The following is a 19105-nucleotide window of genomic DNA, read 5'->3' as shown; positions in this document are numbered from 1 at the left end:
TGAACATGGGTATATTTATCACTTGTATAATCACTATGATTATTTGTACAATCTAGTGTTAAATTTGTTTACAATAAAGTAACATAACAAACATGGCTCCCATATCCTAGCTAATATTATAAATGCAAAAGTGAGTTTCTTTGTTACACATTCACATCTGTCTATCTCTCTGTCTGTATGCTTGTTCCCGCATCACACTAAAACTACTGCATCAAATCGGATGCAGTTTTCACAGTTATCTTCCTTAACGTCTAACTTAAAGTCTAATATATATTTTACCTTGATATACCATCTAGAAATAAGCTTTCCTACTTTTAAAATCCATGCATACAAGGTAGCAGGCAAAAAGCTAGTTAATAATAATTATACTATCAATCAAATCAAAATTTATTATTTTGTTATGCAAACCCTATCTATCCATGTAGTATAAAATTTAAAAAGTAACTTACAATTAAAATAAAACATTAGTCATAGAACAAATAGCATTTATATCTCTCAGTAAAAATTTTGGTATTTAACTAGTTATTTTACATTAAACTATTTAACATTTTATACTAAGATTTCATATTTTACTTTTAAAGTCCCCAAATACTTTTCTACCGTAATCACTATAACTGAATTGGCTTTTCAAATTGTACTGCTAATATATCTGATGTCCTTATTAGCGCTGATGGCATTTTAATACTGGCTGGTGTCTGCATATTGTGAACAAGAATGTCAGAACCATCTGGTTTCCAAGCTGAGAAAGTTGCATGGAGAGTTGATTGCTCATATGTTAGAATTTTGCATGATGCACCTAAAAACAGAATACATTTAATTATTATAATAATAAACATTACAAATAAATACTCTATCATTCATTCATTGTCATTCACCAAACTTTTTGACAGGAAATTTTTCACTGGATATTTACATATTTTAAATACTTAAGTCCTACATTTATTACATACTAGTATTTGATAAAAAAAAAGGAACAGCTCCATCTGTGTTATAAATTACTTACTAGCTTTTACCTGCATCTTCATTTGCATGACTGCAATATGTTGTTTGAGTGGGATTAAAAGTAACCTAAATATCCTTCTCCGTCCTACATAGTATGTATATACTAAATTTCTAAAATTATTAGTAAAGCCCTTAAAGAGCTAATAGGTAACAAGCACACACTTTCACATTTATAATATTAGTAATGATATGGGAGCCATGCTTGTTATGTTACTTTATTGCAAACAAATTTAACACTAGATTGTACAAATAATCATAGTGATTATACAAGTGATAAATATACCCATATTCAAGTGCAGCACACATTTTATTATACAATTGCCCAAAATATAGTGTTATACTAACTTTTATACCTTTAAATTACATAGTTTATAAGAGAGGGGAATTAAATAGATATTTAAGTAAATGACCACAGCTGGTGCAAGCTTGTCGAAATATTTAGATAACTCAGGTAAATTATCTTAATTTACCTAAATGACCACATTAATTATTGTCTTTTATAAATCACACAGGAGTGTAATGTGTCTAGGGTTCATGTGAGTTTATTCCACTATAATTTCTAAATTTTGGAACAGATTTGTATGTATTAGAGTATTAATATATTAAATCCTTTTATTATCCCGAGTAAAACTATAACTTTTTTAAATAGCTTGTTTTTTTTTAACACTCTTTTCTTTCATATCAACAATAATGCGCATGTTTAAAAACTAATTCTAGAATTGCTTAATTTAGAAATATATTTTTTTTTACTTTAAAAGTTAAATTTATCTATCTTAACTCATTTAGTATGGTTAAGACTAAAGAGCTTCCGATGAGTACAAACGCCTGTTAACAATAGCTACATTTGCATTTGCTTATTGTATAATTATCAATATATTGTATCACAGAAGCTTTTCCGGCCAAACGGTATGTATGCAACTTACCGGATAACTCATTCATTTCCCTCAGAAATCCTTCCCTCAGTTCAGCTCTCGCTTTTTGTTCTTTTGCTTTTGTTTCATCACCCATGTCAGTTTCAGGTGGCATCTTATATCTAATCTAGCCAGAGTAAGCCTTTATTCAGCTCTAGATAATCGTGAATCGTTAAAATGTTAACAGTAAATTAAACAGTAGACAAGAGTTTACTTTTACGAAAACAAATTTACAAAAATACTTTTCGAATGTAGAGTTACTTATATAACTTAATCTTGAATGTATTTCTTTTATTCGTTTTCTTTTTCTAATCCTTATTTTATTTAAATTTAATTATATATCTATAAACACAAATAAACAAATTTAAATTGCCCGATATCCTGAAAACAATATCTGTCACTGTCACATTGACATTACATATGTCAAATATCAAAACGTCTTATATATAATGAAAAACATAGATTAAGGATACAATATACGTAAAGACCATATAAATAGCTCTCCTTACAGTAGTGCTAAATTTATAAAGTATAATACGTTATACTAAGGATATGAGTATTACTAACACGTCTAAATTCCTTAGAGAAACCCTATAAAATAAGGCATATATCATATAATATGAACTATATACATTTATTCAAGGCATAGAGCATGTTTCATGATCATCATCATTCTAATCATTAACCATCCACTGCTGGACATAACCCTAGACTGCCATAAAGAACGGTCCTGTCCACCTGCATCCACTCACTCCCTGCAATGCATTTCAGAACAAGTGCAATATCGAAGCGTGGGGGGAAGGGATTAGTAATGGGGAAGTTAGTCCCTATTGCTATCAATATAACCTATTGGGTCGACCTCCACGCGGTTTCCCCTGGAAACTATCGTGACTAATTTTTGCGTTAGGATTTTCCGTTCCGTTATAATTTAATTTTCATGATGGGCTAACTGACTTGTCTTTTCATCCTCACCAATCAACCCTCACTGGTGCCCCGCCAGTGTATACCAATAGCACGTGCGGGGTTACTATTTCATTATCCATTAAAAAAATACCGAAGTGTGGAGGAGAAAGGGATTGTAAGTAATGCGGACTACCAGTCCCATTACTGGCAATATACTCTGTCAGGTCGACCTCCACGTGGTTCCTCTTGGAAACCATTGTGCTGAATTCCAGGTATATTCATCATTATGGGCTAACTGACCTGCCTTTCCATTCTCACCTGTCATCCCTCACTGGTGCCCCGCCCGCGTATACCGTTAGAGCAGACGTGGTTACCATTCTATTATCATGCATTAAAAAAAAATACCGAAGTGTGAGGGGAAAGGGATTATTAGCAATGGAGTTTAATTGCAGCTCCATTGCTAGCAATATATCCTATCAGGTCGATCTCCACATCGTTCTTCCTGGAAACCAACGTGGATTATTTCTAATGAAAATGACACGATGGGCTAACTGACTTGATTTCATTGTCACCTATCGTCACTTAGTTACTACTATGCCAGCATATACCCATGGCACAGGTGGAGTTAATAAGACACCATATTATTTTTTCTCAAAACTGTTCTGAGTACAGACGTCGTTCAATTACAATTTTCAATCGACTTAAAAAAAGAGATTCTCAATTTGTATTTTCGTTTATTGCATCAGAACTCCATCATTTATAAAACGATTTGAAAAAATATTTTATATCTGAAAGGATATATGGACTTTCAGATCGGTCCACAAGAAATTTTAACAAGAATCAAAGTCGGCATTTCTTTTTTGTGAAACAGAATGTATTTATTATATTAGTAGCTGTATGTGCTAAGTTAGGATATAACCTACTCGTACCCGTAACAAATTTCATTAAAATCCTTTCAGTAGTTTTTGTGTGAAAGAGTAACAAACCTACATACATAATTACAAACTCTCACATTTATAATATTAATAGGATATGTGTATAGATAGGGACTTTTGTTATACAACTTACTATCTAAAACTATCGACCCCGTGAGATACCCCGAACAATAGCTGCTAGTTACATGGCAAATTTGACATGGCCTCTGTGACTGATCTCAAGGGTATAAACCTTTGAGAATAGTCATCACATGCTATCCAACTTTTACTATTCACATCCTATAATCAATTAATCCACCTGTGTTCATGTACTCATAACAGTAATACTTGTATTAATAACTAGTTTTTACACCCAACTCTGTCTGCCTTTATTTTTATACCACTAAGATGGTAAACAAGCATATGGCCCACCTGATGATAAGTGGTTACCGTAGCCTATGAGCACCTGCAATACCAGAGGTATTAAACGTGCGTTGCCGACCCTGAAAAAACCTCTTTACCCACCTTTTGAAGAACTCCATGCTGTAGTCTCTTGGGAAAACCTCAGCAGGGAGCTCATTCCACAACCTGAGTGTTCGTGGAAGGAAACATCTCTGAAACCGCGCAGTACGCGACCATTGAGGCTGTAGGATATGAGGATGAACTCTCAGTCGATGGCGAGCCGTACGATAGTAGAAAGTGGCTGTGGGCATCATATTGAACAATTCCTCTGAGCACAATTCATTGTACAGGCGGTAGAACACGCAGTGAGGCAAAAATCTCTCCTAAGACTTAAGGGTTCGATACCGCTTGTGAGCCTGGACATCGACAATTCTCATAGCTTGTCGTTGCAACGAGTCGAAAGGTTCAAGCTGGTATTTAGGTGCTCCGGCCCATAAGTGACAGCAATACACCATGTGGGGCCGGATTTGCGATTTGTTGAGCATTAATCGCTGATCCGGCGTGAAGTAATGCTTCGCTGTATTACGTTACCGGAGTATATTCATTGACCGGAATATAAAGTCGCCGAAATAAAAATTCTTTTTATTAAAAAAATAATTAAAAGATATGGCAGTGAATTTACAGGGTACAGAGGAATAACACCTGGGTCCTCAGGAATGGTAATGCATGGGAGGTATCATTAGCGAAACAGTATACACTGTTATGTCCATAGTACTGCTCATATCTATAGGCGACGGTTAACACTTTCACATCAGGTGGGCCGTTAGCTTATTTGCCATTCTAAGTTGCATAAAAAAAGTATACCAAAATGTACAGCGTAAAGACGTCAAGAAGAAACAAATAAATAAACTCACTTTCACATTTATAACATTAGTATTGTAGTATAGTTAACCCAAAAGGTTAGGGGGGAGAGATTGCAATGGAATATTGCTTGTTATGTAGGGTACATTAGGACGACCTCCACGCGATTCCTCCCGGAAATCATCTTTGTTAATTGTGGAATTCGAGACTATAGGCTAACTGACCTACTGCCATCCTCACTAATTGTCACTCAGTGGTGTACCGCCAGCATATACAGACGGATTTACCATTCCATTATCACTCATTAAAAAAAGACAGATAAGATCCATCTGTAAAAACCTGTTTTTAAACAATTATTAATAATATGGATTAAGGTCCCCACTGTTAACAATATAATATCAGGTCGACCTCCACACAACCCATCTTGAAAACCATTGTAGTAATTAATAACACATGACAAATTCTTTGTGATGCGGGCTAACTGACCTAACTGAGAGGATTGCTAATAGAGACTAAGGGTCCCCTTGCTAGCAATATACCCAACCAGGTCGACCTCCACGTGGTCTCCCCTGGATACCATCGTACTGAATTCCAAGTATATTCATCACGGTGGGCTAACTGACTTGTCTTTTCATCCTCACCTATCATCACTCACTGGTGCCCTACCAGTGTATACCGATGGCGCGGGCAGGGTCACCATTCCATCCATCACCCATTAAACAAAAACTGAACTAACTTCATCCTCTTCTATCATCTCTCGTTGGCTGTTGTATACTATTGTAAAGGAAGATGCACCATTTTTATTTTTACAACCTTTTAAACTATTAACATATAATAAAATTACCAAATAGAAGTAACCCAATTTATGTGGTAGGTACCCGAAATATTGAGAATCGAATCGAGCTCAAGCTTATCGAATTTCGGCTCAATTGAACAATGCGCCGAATAAGAAACGACAAAAGTAAATAAGGAAAACCTTTATCGCAGGAACAAACAGCGGTCCAAAGTTCCACGCACGTTCCCGCAATGTGTTTTTTCGTGTTTATTCGTTGTTTTTGCCGGCTCAAAGGGCTTTCGTTGTACACTAGAATGTGACAAATGAAGTACATTCCGTGAAAACAAAGGTATCAAGGTGACACAAATGTGTAATATAAGAAATGCCTTCGAATGTCATTTTCTTTGCCGGATGAGTCTTCTCAGTTTTGTTATCACATTGTAACACCATGAGGGATCAGACTTAATTATTTCTCAACTATATATTGTGAAACCTTTTACTGCTAATTAATTTGTTTAACTTTTTTGTATATTAATAAATATCAATAAAAATCTCTGCCCAAACCTTGTCTGGAACAAATTGCATTAGCGCTAAGTTCGCCTTTTGTACTTTATTACTATAATACTTTATACGTACTTATTAAATATTAACTAAAATATATAAATGAAAATTAATAAAATTAAATGTAACTGAAACTAAATATAATTTTAAAAGTTAAGTTTTTTTTAACTATGTCGATATACATCGTCATAGTCGTACAATACTGACGGATCTATATATTTAATATTTGTCAGATCCGTCAGTATTCTACGACTATGACGATACGTATCTATATGTCTCGCAGTGTAAGGCGAGATGCTGTAGCGCAAAGCACCGTACACCCCCCTGAAGACTTCCGGATGAAGTCGAAACAATCGTCGGAAACGACTAACATGGAAAGTTCATAACATTTGCCGTTAACACATATATAGACAGTGATACCAAATATATTCTTATTTTTTTATTTTTCCACACCTATCCAGAGATTTTCACATATCCATCTAATTAATAATTTTGTAATTATTCATTGTAGTATAAACATGTACCCAATCTGCGGAATCACAGACAATATTTTACATATTGAGGGTGCCTGTACTCCATATGCCTAGCTATAACCACACCACACCTCTTACTTTTTCTACTTTCATACTTGTCTTCGACTATACTTCTCTATCTCAGCCATTCTTAGTTAGGTCTCATAAATGAAACGAGATTATTAATAATTATTTTTATTTTTCGAAAATACTCCCTATGAGTTCACACTTTCAATGAATACGTGACAAAATAAATCACATTAACATTGTAATTAAATTAAATAAAAATAATTTGATAAATACCTGAATGTCTCCACAGTGGGATCTGGTATACAATAAGTGACCTCCCTAGGGATCAAAGACTTAAGAGGTAGTTTACACATTACAAACATTAATTGTCTAAATGGAAATAAAAAGTCCTAATCGGACTACATGCATTCTTAATAACGTATAATATTGGAATCAATATCTAACATTGATATTATCTTATAGACATATGTGACTATTCTATGTCACCTCGAAACCGTGGATGTGGAGTCGCTAGCTTTGCCGTCTTCAGCACCTTAATTTCATAAGTACCTCTATGTCGCAGCGTAGGCCAGTGTTCTTCAACGGATTGGCAACTGAAAAGTCCATCGAGTAAGCTAGTAAGGAGAATTTGTGCTATATAACAGTTTGAATGGACTGCAAACAATGATTCATGTGAATATTCAAACAATAGTTATTAATATTTGCAATTATTTTTTAATATATTTAATATAAATATTAGTATAAGAATTTGAAATATTTTACCCGACTAAAGATTTTTTTATATAAATACGGTGTCTTTAGTCTCAATTGTGTGACTATAGCATAAAAAAAAATAGTAAACATTAACAGTCAAATATTCGTGAAAATGTTATTAATTTTAAAATCCAACAGTCGGATTGTGATAACTTTTCATGGCCGATTGTTAAAGATAAATCATTGCTTGCACCATTCCGGGTTTGCAGGGTATTTGGTTAATTTAGAAAATGACATCAAGTTTCTAATATCGTCATTATTTTGTTATTATTAATTCTGTGAGTATAATTTATGATACGAAATTAATGGAAACTTGATGTCATACATTACAAAGTTTGGTACCTGGAAGTACATGGTAGATGATGTGCTAACAGCATCCGTTATTGTGATATTAGGAGCAAACCGTATGTGCTCCTCTCACATCTCCAAATCATGGCATAGTATGCGATGACAGTGTAACGACAAATAAAACTTCTAAACTATCATTGAATATACAATAACGGTTAAGTCATAATATAAGAATTGTACGAAATCTTGAAACTGCGTTGTCGTAAGAAATATACATTTCATTAGGAAATGAATTTAGGGAGATTGATATATCCTACAATATCTTCGTTTTTATATTTGCAAAGAAAATAATTGAGCTGATTATATTGATTTTGTGCCTGGGATTTAAATTAACAAATACTTCCATAACTCAATGTTTGTGTAGTGACTTCTTGATAGAACTTATAACGATTATAACATTATATATTATTGAAAAACTGTATTTGATGTTGTTGTTGTATACATACGCGACGGCTACGAATTTTTTTTTAACAAGTCTATTAAAAAATAATTAAATAAGCTACTTGGTATATGAGATGAATTCTGTTTACATGTCCTAAACCTATTAGTTATTGTAAGACAAATAATCATTATGTAAATACAAGAAATTGACGCATACTTCTCATTCCAAATTTGGAATTTCATTTGAATAATAGTAGTATGTAATTTTACGAAATATATTCTTATAAAATTATTTGTATAATGAGCGTCGACGTCTTCGCCTACGCGCCTCAGTCAATATATTTTCGTAATGTAATATCTATCTTTCACAAGAATTCTTTGAGGTCTGGGAAAAAATAAAATATATCTTTTATTTCATTTACAGGTAATAAATAATAATTGTACGATGCTCGAATGTACGGACATATAAATAAGATCTCTTTCGTAAATCATGTACACAGTGCACTTTATTTTATAAATAAATCGATTTTGCATAAATAACGTTGTGATGGAAGTAATATACTTTCAATATGATCTCGATATATTTTATTCTATTAATAAATAAATAAGAATGCCTTCAGTTTGTACATTAAATATTTTAAGAACCATAAGTAATATTATAAATGCAAAACCATGTATATTTTTTCTCTCGCGTCAAAGCCCTCGTTCTATTTTTATATACAAAAAAGAATATGTGGAGAACAGTAAGCCACATTTTATCTAAGAATAATAACTTCTTTTTCTGAGACAAACAAAAATTAACGATAAAAGCCAATAAAAAAAAATTACATAGACTACGTTTATTTATCTTAGTTTATATTTATATATATAGTAAATATAGCCAAAGCAGTCACGAATACTAATAAAATATCATATGTAGCAATCATTATTTATATGAAAAACGAGCGCAATAATCATAACTAGTTTTTATCTATTGTCGTTAAATTAATGCAAATTGCAATGGTATGGGACGTGAGTAACTTTCTAACATATTTAAAACGACCTATTTCCTTATCCTTCTATAAAACGAGTTATTTTTTTTTTTCCAAATATTAGAGAATATTACTGGCGACTTATTTTATATGCACAACAAAAACCCAGGCACACATAACTGTTGTTGGTAGTTGCTGTTGTCAAAAGTACACAGATTTGTAAATGCAAGTAACAATAATGTGTGTCCTATAATTTTTTATAGGTAACCTAAGAATACCTGACATCGCTTACACGCGATCGCCACCAGTCGACTGTCAACACGACGACGAATCAAAACAAACATGTGGAAATACCTCGAAACGACGTCGGGGGCTCGTCTGAAGAATTTACTGTGACCAAAGCCACCAATTTTAAAACGCCAGTGTGGCCAACACTGAAGTTATAAAATCTGTATAGCGATCGCCCAATAACCTTCCCATTGTCGGCGCGTGGCAACTATTCAAAATACCAATCAAATACCTGCCAAGTCCGTCGGTGTGACGACAACTACCGAATCGAGAGTGCAATGGGGATCAACTACTCCCCATTATGTTTGCCATATACCGAAGTTTTATTTTGGTATGCTACATTAAGCTGTAAAACAATAGTGTTCACTTTATTACTTGTCAACATGTCAATATTTTTTTGGAATATGCGGTTTTTGGAATAATAAAAAAAAATGTGTTAAAGAAATTGGTGTGGTGAGGTGGGGAGGGACGTTAGATTGGGGAAGGTCGTATTATACTTTCAAGGGCTGATTCGCAATGTACGATATAATCATGTCAACATATACTTACCGGTTTCAGGCGCTTTTGTGATACCTCAGTCAGTTGCTAATGGCGGTCGCGAGATCGCCGACGTGACCGCTCGTGGGAAGATCCTAAAACAATAATACAAATACTCTCAAAGTACAGTTCGGGACACAGGGCCTAATTTAAATTGTAAAGTAGTTTTGTAAATAAATATATCTTTATATAAGTTTAAAGCAGGTAGCTTTATATCTGTCAACATTAAAAAATTCCCTTTGCAAAACAGCAAAAGGAATAGAGGACTTTGAAGGGTCTTAGACATTCTAAAACTCATCTACAGTGGTGGCAGACAACAGGCAAGACTCATTATGGGTAACTGGACATATGCTAATAAGGCATATACTATACAAGGTGGGTCTATCTTCAGACACACTGTGCAGACTGTGCGGGGAGAAATCGGATTCCCTGAAACACTTGATGTGCAACTGCGATTCGTTGGCAAGCATGCGTATGAGTCTACTGGGAACGGCTTATCCAGAGCCAAGGGACTACAGATATCTTAAACCGCGGGATATCGTTAAGGTAACACATAGGATCTAGGAAATGATGGTATAAGGCAGGGGGAAGCACAAAAGATGCCGATGGTTCAACGTGCAACAGCTTAGCTGACCCCACATTTTAATATTGACATCTGTCAATATTAAAAAGGGTAAGCGTACAACAATATATTATATACTAGGTGTTTCCGCGGTTTTGCCCGCATGAATAATTTATTTGTATATTTATTTAATTACACTTTATTTTATCATTTATAAAAATAATAAATCCAGTAAATTTTAATGAGAAGTGACACAAAAGGTGGCCTTAACGCCAAGCAATCTCTTCCAGACAACCTTTAGGTAGATTATCATTATTATTTTATTATATTATATGTTAAGTTAAAATACAACTTATGCATATACTAAATTCAATTTAAATCTGTTTAGCCACTTCAGGATAATTGAGTGAAATGTTTGTTTAATCATCTAACAAATATTCAATATTTTTTACAAACTTCCGTATTTGTAGTACCGATAAGATTGGATTTTAATAATCAACGTCATTTCGGGTGGTACTTTGTAGTATAATATGAGAGAGACAGAGGTCTAAGAATAGACAGTGGATAGATTATAATGATGATGATGATGAATAAATATCACCTGAACCTATTTTATATCATATGAGTAAAACTTGAAAATGATGACGTTGTTTATAGAGATAATTTACAAAATGTAGCAACTTTTTTTATTATATTCATCATCATCATCATCGCATATCAGCCGTTAAATGTCCACTGCTGAATATAGGCCTCCCCCAATTAAGGGGGAATAGTTACTACTTAGCATAAGTTTATTTTTATCTGTGTACCATTCTCCTGATAGAATGAATTACATTTTGCTTATTTGATTAAAATTATTTTGTTTAATTCTGTTACCATTATAATTAATAATTAGAATAAACAAAATCTAATCAAATAACCAGTGATATGGTGTTCTGCAAGATAACACCTAGTTCAATAAAATATTTACTAACTTCTTTCCTTGCGATGTTTGCGGTCGCGATCGCGCTCGCGTTCCTTGTCACGATCGCGCTCCCTGTCGCGGTCGCGATCCTCGTGACGTGAACTCTTCTCTTCGCGACTTGACCTGTTATACAGAAGTTCATATTAGGAATCGCAGCTGCATACACAGGGTGGAAGAAATAGGTTCGCCAAAACGAAAACAGCTGACTTAGATGATCGGAATCAGATGGCAGATTATTTTTCCACGGGAAATGCACCACAAGCATATAATTAACGATTTTTAGTTCTGACGCTGCGCAATGTATTATATATTTGAAATTTTATAATCCATACAACGCGAGATAACTACAGCGCCGTGATCAATAGTGCTTCTTCGTGGTTTTTGTACGTTTGTGGCATTGACCTTACACAGCTAATTTCGCGCGTTGCGGTGGGATTTTAATAACAATATTACATTACTGTTTTTCTTAGGTATTTCATAGTATATATCACAATATATATTTGTATATATTGTATTGTATACACCCTGTGGTGTAAGGGACATACATAGACATATTTTGTTAGCGGTAAAAATGGTAAATTGTTGATTGTGTGTTACATTAAGGTTATTATCTATCTTTGTTCATCTAAATTACGCGATTGCTTTGTGCTCGTACATACCCTTTAAATTAAATCCTAAATAAATATATATATTTTGTGCAATTTAGAATGGCAAACAAGGTGATGACCTATTTATTATTAATAAAATGAATGTTTAAATAACTTTATTTTAATTATTACTTACCGATGACGTTCTCTATCTTTCTCCCGTTCGCTCCTGTCCCCCCGCTCACTACGGTCCCTGCCGCGGTCCCCTCGGTCGTTATCCCTTTCGCGATCTCGCTCCATGCGCTCTCTATCGCGCCTGTCCGATCCAAGGCCGCCGCCGCGAGCGCTACGCTCTCTCTCCCTCTCCTCACGACGTCTCCTCTCCTTCTCTTGTTGTTCTTTCTCACGAGCTTCATTCATCTCCTCGTATGCTTGGCGAAGTTTAAAGTATCTAAAAAAAATTATAAATCTTTAAGTATACATTAAAATATATTGTCATTATTGCCCGTCAAAAATTGTGGTTTCATTGTAAAATGTTAACAAATTCTATCATTGAAATCTTTATTAAAATATTACTGATATCCCACATTGATGGAAAGCAAGTACTTCTATTCCTAAGTTTTGGATTGGCAAAATTGTTATGACGACAATGTAATGTCAATTTAGGAATTTGATCAAAAATATTTACTATTTAATTTCAAAGTTGCCTGTAACATATACGTAGATAAATAAAATACGTATACATAGAGCGCAAATTATATTACTTGTGCCTTTGTATTATATCAATGATTGAGTTTATTTATGTTCAAAAGAGTTTAAAAAGGAAATTTTTAATTGTTTTTAATCTCTATTTTGGAATATTAATAAGCGTGGCGTATAAGCGCCATTTACTGCTAGAAATTTTCGAATGTCAATAAAAAAGTTACATTTTCAAGTTAATATTTTATTATGTTATTGATAGAAAAATATTTAAAATTACATACCCGACATGTTGTTTTCCCGACAAATGATCGTCAATTCTCTGTTGCGCGTCTCCCACAATCAGAAACGCACCGCAGACTGGACACACCTCCATTTGTTTCTCTTGTGCGGCCGCTAACTCAGCAGTCATGGACCAGTGGCTAATAAAAAGATATGTATATTATTCGAAATTCATAATTTGTTATTTAAAAATAATTACCATAATTAAAAATTGTGTCCCACAAAAAAGTTACTTCAATCACGACAAAACCAGTTATTTGATATAAAACTAAACTACTGAACCGATTTTGATAAAATTTCTATGGGACAAAATCTTTAGATAAAAAAAAGTTTTCGAAATCGGTTTAGAACTAAGGTAACAAACAAAAAAATTACAACCAAATTGAGAACCTCTTTCTTTTATTTCGTAAGTATACATTATATTTTAATGTAATAACTTCATTTAACTTATGTGTAATTTGGTTAAGGAAACTCAACTAGTTTCGGGACCATTCAGAACCATTAGTCTTGAGCGGCTGAACGCAAACCCGAGCTTGATCTCATAGCTCCTTAGTTTATAAACTGATTTGAAAAAATATTTTTTTATCTGAAAGAATGGAGAATGGTCCCAGAGATATTTCAATATAATCAGTTCAGTAGTTTTAGTTCTTAAATAAAAATAACTGGTTTTACCAGGATTTAAGTCAGTTTTTTTTTTTTATGAAACACAATAGTCCACAGGAATAGCAATGCATGGGACTATCATGGGCGAAACTGCTCATGTCTATAGGCGACAGTTACCACTTTCCATCAAATGGGCCGATGGCTTGTTTGCCATTCAAAGCTGCATAAAAAAATCTTAAATTACGTGTTCCTGGGACACACACAAAACAATCTGTGTTACTTTCATATTTTATATGCTAAAAACTACATTATTACCTATTTTCCTGTTGCTTGAGAAGCTGTTCTTTTTCCTCTTTGAGTCTATCGCACAGTTTCATTAATCCCTGGGCTTGTTCGACATCGCCGCGCGTACCAGCTTCCTCTGCCTCTTGCATAAGGGCTGCAATCTTATCCGAGAGCAATGAAACCTGTCACAAAAGATGGGAAAGTGACTATTAGTAATGAGGTCTAACTGCTTTATTGTTAGCAAGATATGATATTGGGTCGATCTCCACGTGATTCCTCCTGAAAACCGTCGTGGTTAATTATTTTAGAATTTATCATGATGGGCAAATTGACCTACACACATCCGATCGTCCCTTACTGGTGCCCTGCCAGAGTATACAGACAGCGCAGATAGGTAACTTCATCTGTCCATTTTTACTAATTAAAAAAAAATCTCAAAAAAAAATTACAATTACAGTTAAAACCCATCAGTATACTTCGTTCATATCCAATAACACACTTATTAAAAACAGTTATTGTAGTTTAACACCAGTCCCGGTATATATATATATATATATTAGTTGCCACACTTGGCAGGATGGTTGATAACCACAATTAGGCTTTTGGTGATGTTTAAGAGGGACTCTGCTGCCCATCCCTCAATCTTATATACACACCACACATATATATGAGTACAAGTATTTAATAGAAGTAATCTATTCAAAACATGAACAGACTAAATAAAATAAAAAAAAAATACATGACATGATAAGTGAATTGATACCATTATAATAATTATATTAAAAAACATAATGTAACTAATACCTGTTCCTGATTTTTTTCTGTCTGTGCCTGTGTCATTGGTGGACCTTCAGGTTTAGAATTCATTAACTCCAACCTTTGCTTGCCTTTTTGTATTTTTCCTATAAAATTAAAAAATAATTATATTATCTTTATTTCTTCATTCTGATCCATTAAATACTACTATTAGGTCTGAATTTTTCTTTCTATTAGTGAATCTATAATAATAAAGTAAATCTAAAAGAATATATACCAACATCAATTTATACTTATTAGAATCAATAATATAATGAAATAGTAATTTTTATATGATTTTCATGAAAGAATATACATTGAAGTAATTATTTATCTTTTGGAGTAAACAATAAAGAGTATCTGTCTTGAAATCATGTATTTTTATTTTAGGGATTAGTAAATATTAAACATTTCAAATGGAGACCAAACATAAAGCTTGATAACTCAAATGAGTTGAGTCTTATAAAAAAAGTTAGAAAATGCTGAGTTAGATAGTCATTTTTTCGATTCTGATATTTGTTAAAATTTATTTAAATACTCACTCTCAACCTCATTGATCATGTGCCTGCAGAATCGTAAGAATTCTTCTACATACTGAGCTTTTTTGTAGGACATCTCTGTCTTCTCAAATAAATTTTTAACTTCATCATCATGTACTTTAGGGCACACACCAAGATCAGCTTTGGTATTCACAAATAAATCATGAGGGCAGAATTTGACCATGTAGTATTTGCAGTACTAAAATGATAAAAAATTATATATTTGTTAATTTGACACATTACAGCACCAATTAAAACCATTAATTATTATGTTATAAACATTAATACAATATCTAGGAGCTGACTATAACAAGCTTAAACAATGGTAAAGATTTATAACATATGCCAGATATTTGTATCCATATTTATATCTGCAGATATCTGAGAGAAGAAAAGATCTGAAATTGTATCCTTTACCTTTTGGCAGATGTTTTACCTTACTGGTGATTTTACCTTAATAATAATTATAATTCTAATTATAGGTAGTCATTTATTGTCTTAAAATATCCCCACAATTCCTAATAATATATTGATCACCACACTGTCCCCTCTACAATAAAGTAATAAAATAAACCGAATACTAGATACATCGTGGTGAGTTGATAATGAATTTGTAATGACAGATCAGACATGCTTTCTTCTTCATCGACCACACCTCACTGGTTCAGTTCAGTTACTCCTGGAAACCATCATGGTTAATTCTAATGGAATTCTTCACAATGGACTAACTGACCTGCTTTTATCATCACTTATCATCCTTTACTGGTGCCCTACCAGCGTATACCAATAGCACCTGCGCTACTGGGATTTTTTGATGGGTGAAAATGGTATGGCAACCCCGCCTGCGCTAATAAGATATGCTGGCGAAGCAACAGTGAAGGATGACAAATGAGAATTAAAACAGGTCAGTTAGCCCATCATGATGAATTCATCAGGAATTAACCCTGATAGTTTCCAGGGAGAACCATGAGGAGGTCGACCTGGTTGAGTATATTGCTAGCAATGGTATTCTCAGTCTCCATTACTAACAATCCCTTTCCCCCTGCGCTATTAGGGTTACCATTCTATTATCATCCATAAAAAAATAACCTACTCATAAACATATTACTTGTATAGTATTCCAAATGCTCAATTTGGTTGAAAATAAAAATAGTTCCAGACTTCATTTTTGAGCAGCAAATAATAAAATTTTTGCTGTAATAATAAAATCGCTGGTCTACTTATGTTACTATTATATCCATAGCAACATGTTTATAGAATTTCATTTAAGTTGAAAATCAATCACTACAAAATCGTAATCTATTTAAACATGAACTCCTAAATCTCTTTCCTGTACACATAAACACGTTTGTAAAATATGATAGGTTATATATATTTATCCATATAGCAAATATTAAGCAAGATCATGGCACTTACTTCTGGATCCTCCCAATTTGGCTTCTTAACTTTATCGTTTGGATTTGTATTGCGATGTCGACCCATCAATTCATCTAACAATTGAGCAGCAGCAAGAACTGCCATTTTTTTACCCTAATGATAACCTGGTTCACCTTATTAATATTCACAGTCTTAGAAATGGTTACACAACGACGATTCTACAATCTTTTTTCTTTATAACATACGTATAGTAAATTTTACCGATAATTTAAATTAGGTATTTTGACCAATCTATAAGAAAACGAAAAGCGAGCAAAAAATAGGAATGAATAGTAAAAGTACACCACAGATTAGAGAAATTATGGAAACAATTAGAAGACAACCTAAGAGACAACAACGCTTTTTTTTTAAGATCGTTTTACGACTTTGGATGATTAGTCATATGTGATGATGATTACCACAGATATATAATAATGAATTAAACAAAAAGTTGAAAGTATGAGTAGATATTATATACCATTTGCCACGCTGTCACATTTAGTCAAGTTAAAGTTATGAACGTTCTTAAAAAATTTGCTTATTAATGTTATCATTTACTCTAACTTCGTCGCTGTTGCGCTTGCGTTTTAGTCCCTCATGCTAACTTTGCTCTTTTATTATATTTGTAATAAATACATATTAATACAACGCTGTGGATATTCATTTATTCTTTTTTTAATATTTTTAATCCTGTTGTTATTTTAAAAAAGTAATTCTAATTTTTATAAAGTAGTAATTACTGGCTCTATGGTCGTATTTTATTAGACATAGTCTCTAATCTGTGGTTGTATTATATTTGAAGGTTTTTTTAACAAATTCATGGATTTTTTTTTAATTAATATCAAATAAAATAGGAAAGAATAAATTATTCTTTAGTTAGATAAACAATCTCAATTTCCATGTGTTTTTGTTATATATTCTATGACTTTTAGAAATGGGTGCATTATTCGGGAAACAGAAAAAAACCGTGAGCCGAGTAACTGAACAAGATAAAGCTATATTACAATTAAAACAACAAAGAGACAAATTAAAACAATATCAAAAGCGAATAGAATTGAATTTTGAGAAAGATATACAGTTAGTTAAGAAATTGCTTAGCGAAGGCAAAAGAGATAAAGCCAAATTCGCCTTAAGGAAAAAGAAATATCAAGAACAATTGCTACAGAACACAGAGGCGCAGTTGGAAAAATTAGAACAACTTACTCATGATATTGAGTTTGCACAAATCGAATTACAGGTACAGCTTGGTTTCTATTTTTTATTTTGATGTTGTTCATTTATTTTCATGTTGAACCTGAAACCTGCCAAATTACTGTTTCAATACCAATTGTTAGATTTTCAAATTGTTGACATCAATAAACCTGTTATTTAAATCTTAGACATTGTCAGGCAATCTACAATGTTTAAACCTGAAAGATTGATTTATATGAATCATGCATCATCATTATAAACAATCATATAATAATCCACTATTACTGTAGTTCAATAATATTTATGATTCATATAATGTTATTTTGTTTTCAAAGTCTGTTTATGAAGAATGCTTGGGCAAATTATAAAAAAAAAAACTTCATTCACATTAAACAATGTTGTTTTTTTGTTAAATAAAATGTTTTAACTTTTTTGTGATGATATCTACATTACAGGTGCTTGATGGCTTGAAAACTGGTAATGCAGCATTGAAGAAGGTTCATGATGTGTTAAGTATAGATGAAATAGAAAAAATAATGGATGAAACAAGAGAGGGTATAGAAAAGCAAAGAGAGATAGATGAACTTATATCTGGTGAACTAACACAAGAAGATGAAGAGGCTGTGGAAGCTGAGCTTGAAGCAATTCTTGATGTTGGTGATCAATTGCCTGATGTGCCTACAGATAAGCTGCCAGAAACTGAAGAAAAAGTTGCAGAAAAACCCCGGAAAGCCAAAGAGAGCCCTAGCAAAATAGCTATGGAGGCTTAATTTATTATAAATATATATTTCATAATTGTACAGATTTATAATATAAGTATAATATTTTTAGATCAAAATTTTATTTTTACCTTCCATGCATCTAATTGTATTAAAACAATAGGGCACATACATGCACACAAAAGTCCTGTGTTCTACCAGTCTGCACAGCTGCATATTATTATTTATTACAAATTTGTGTTATGCTGTATGAAAATTGCAGTGTCTTTGTACATGTTGATAACATGAATAGAAAACAAGAAGTAATATAATTT

The 19105-nt window shown here is 32.9% G+C and overlaps 3 protein-coding genes across 3 annotated transcripts; 1 reads left to right on the top strand and 2 right to left on the bottom strand.

Moving 5' to 3' along the window:
* Nucleotides 1-471: 471 nt before the first annotated feature.
* Nucleotides 472-2308, bottom strand: LOC113512846 (uncharacterized). The gene is made up of 2 exons (XM_026896790.3): nucleotides 1926-2308; nucleotides 472-796 (listed from the first exon to the last, which is right to left on the bottom strand). Exons 1-2 carry the CDS (start codon nucleotides 2026-2028, stop codon nucleotides 609-611), a joined length of 291 nt encoding a protein of 96 aa, XP_026752591.1. The 5' UTR covers nucleotides 2029-2308; the 3' UTR covers nucleotides 472-608.
* Nucleotides 2309-7020: 4712 nt separating this feature from the next.
* Nucleotides 7021-17221, bottom strand: LOC113511963 (luc7-like protein 3). Its single transcript, XM_026895711.3, has 9 exons — nucleotides 16882-17221; nucleotides 15469-15664; nucleotides 14936-15033; nucleotides 14162-14313; nucleotides 13246-13383; nucleotides 12459-12713; nucleotides 11686-11798; nucleotides 10162-10244; nucleotides 7021-7464 (listed from the first exon to the last, which is right to left on the bottom strand). The coding sequence occupies exons 1-8, from the start codon at nucleotides 16984-16986 to the stop codon at nucleotides 10198-10200; spliced, it is 1104 nt and encodes a 367-aa protein (XP_026751512.1). The 5' UTR covers nucleotides 16987-17221; the 3' UTR covers nucleotides 7021-7464; nucleotides 10162-10197.
* Nucleotides 17222-17647: 426 nt separating this feature from the next.
* Nucleotides 17648-18902, top strand: LOC113512309 (charged multivesicular body protein 6). Its single transcript, XM_026896111.3, has 2 exons — nucleotides 17648-18118; nucleotides 18528-18902. The coding sequence occupies exons 1-2, from the start codon at nucleotides 17816-17818 to the stop codon at nucleotides 18840-18842; spliced, it is 618 nt and encodes a 205-aa protein (XP_026751912.1). The 5' UTR covers nucleotides 17648-17815; the 3' UTR covers nucleotides 18843-18902.
* Nucleotides 18903-19105: the final 203 nt, after the last annotated feature.

This window comes from Galleria mellonella, unplaced genomic scaffold (genome assembly GCF_026898425.1).
Source record: "Galleria mellonella isolate WM207_F2 unplaced genomic scaffold, CSIRO_AGI_GalMel_v1 utg139, whole genome shotgun sequence".
Lineage (NCBI taxonomy): Eukaryota > Metazoa > Arthropoda > Insecta > Lepidoptera > Pyralidae > Galleria > Galleria mellonella.
The sequence above is the reverse complement of the archived record's forward strand: the minus strand, read 5'-3'. Positions and strand labels throughout refer to the sequence as shown.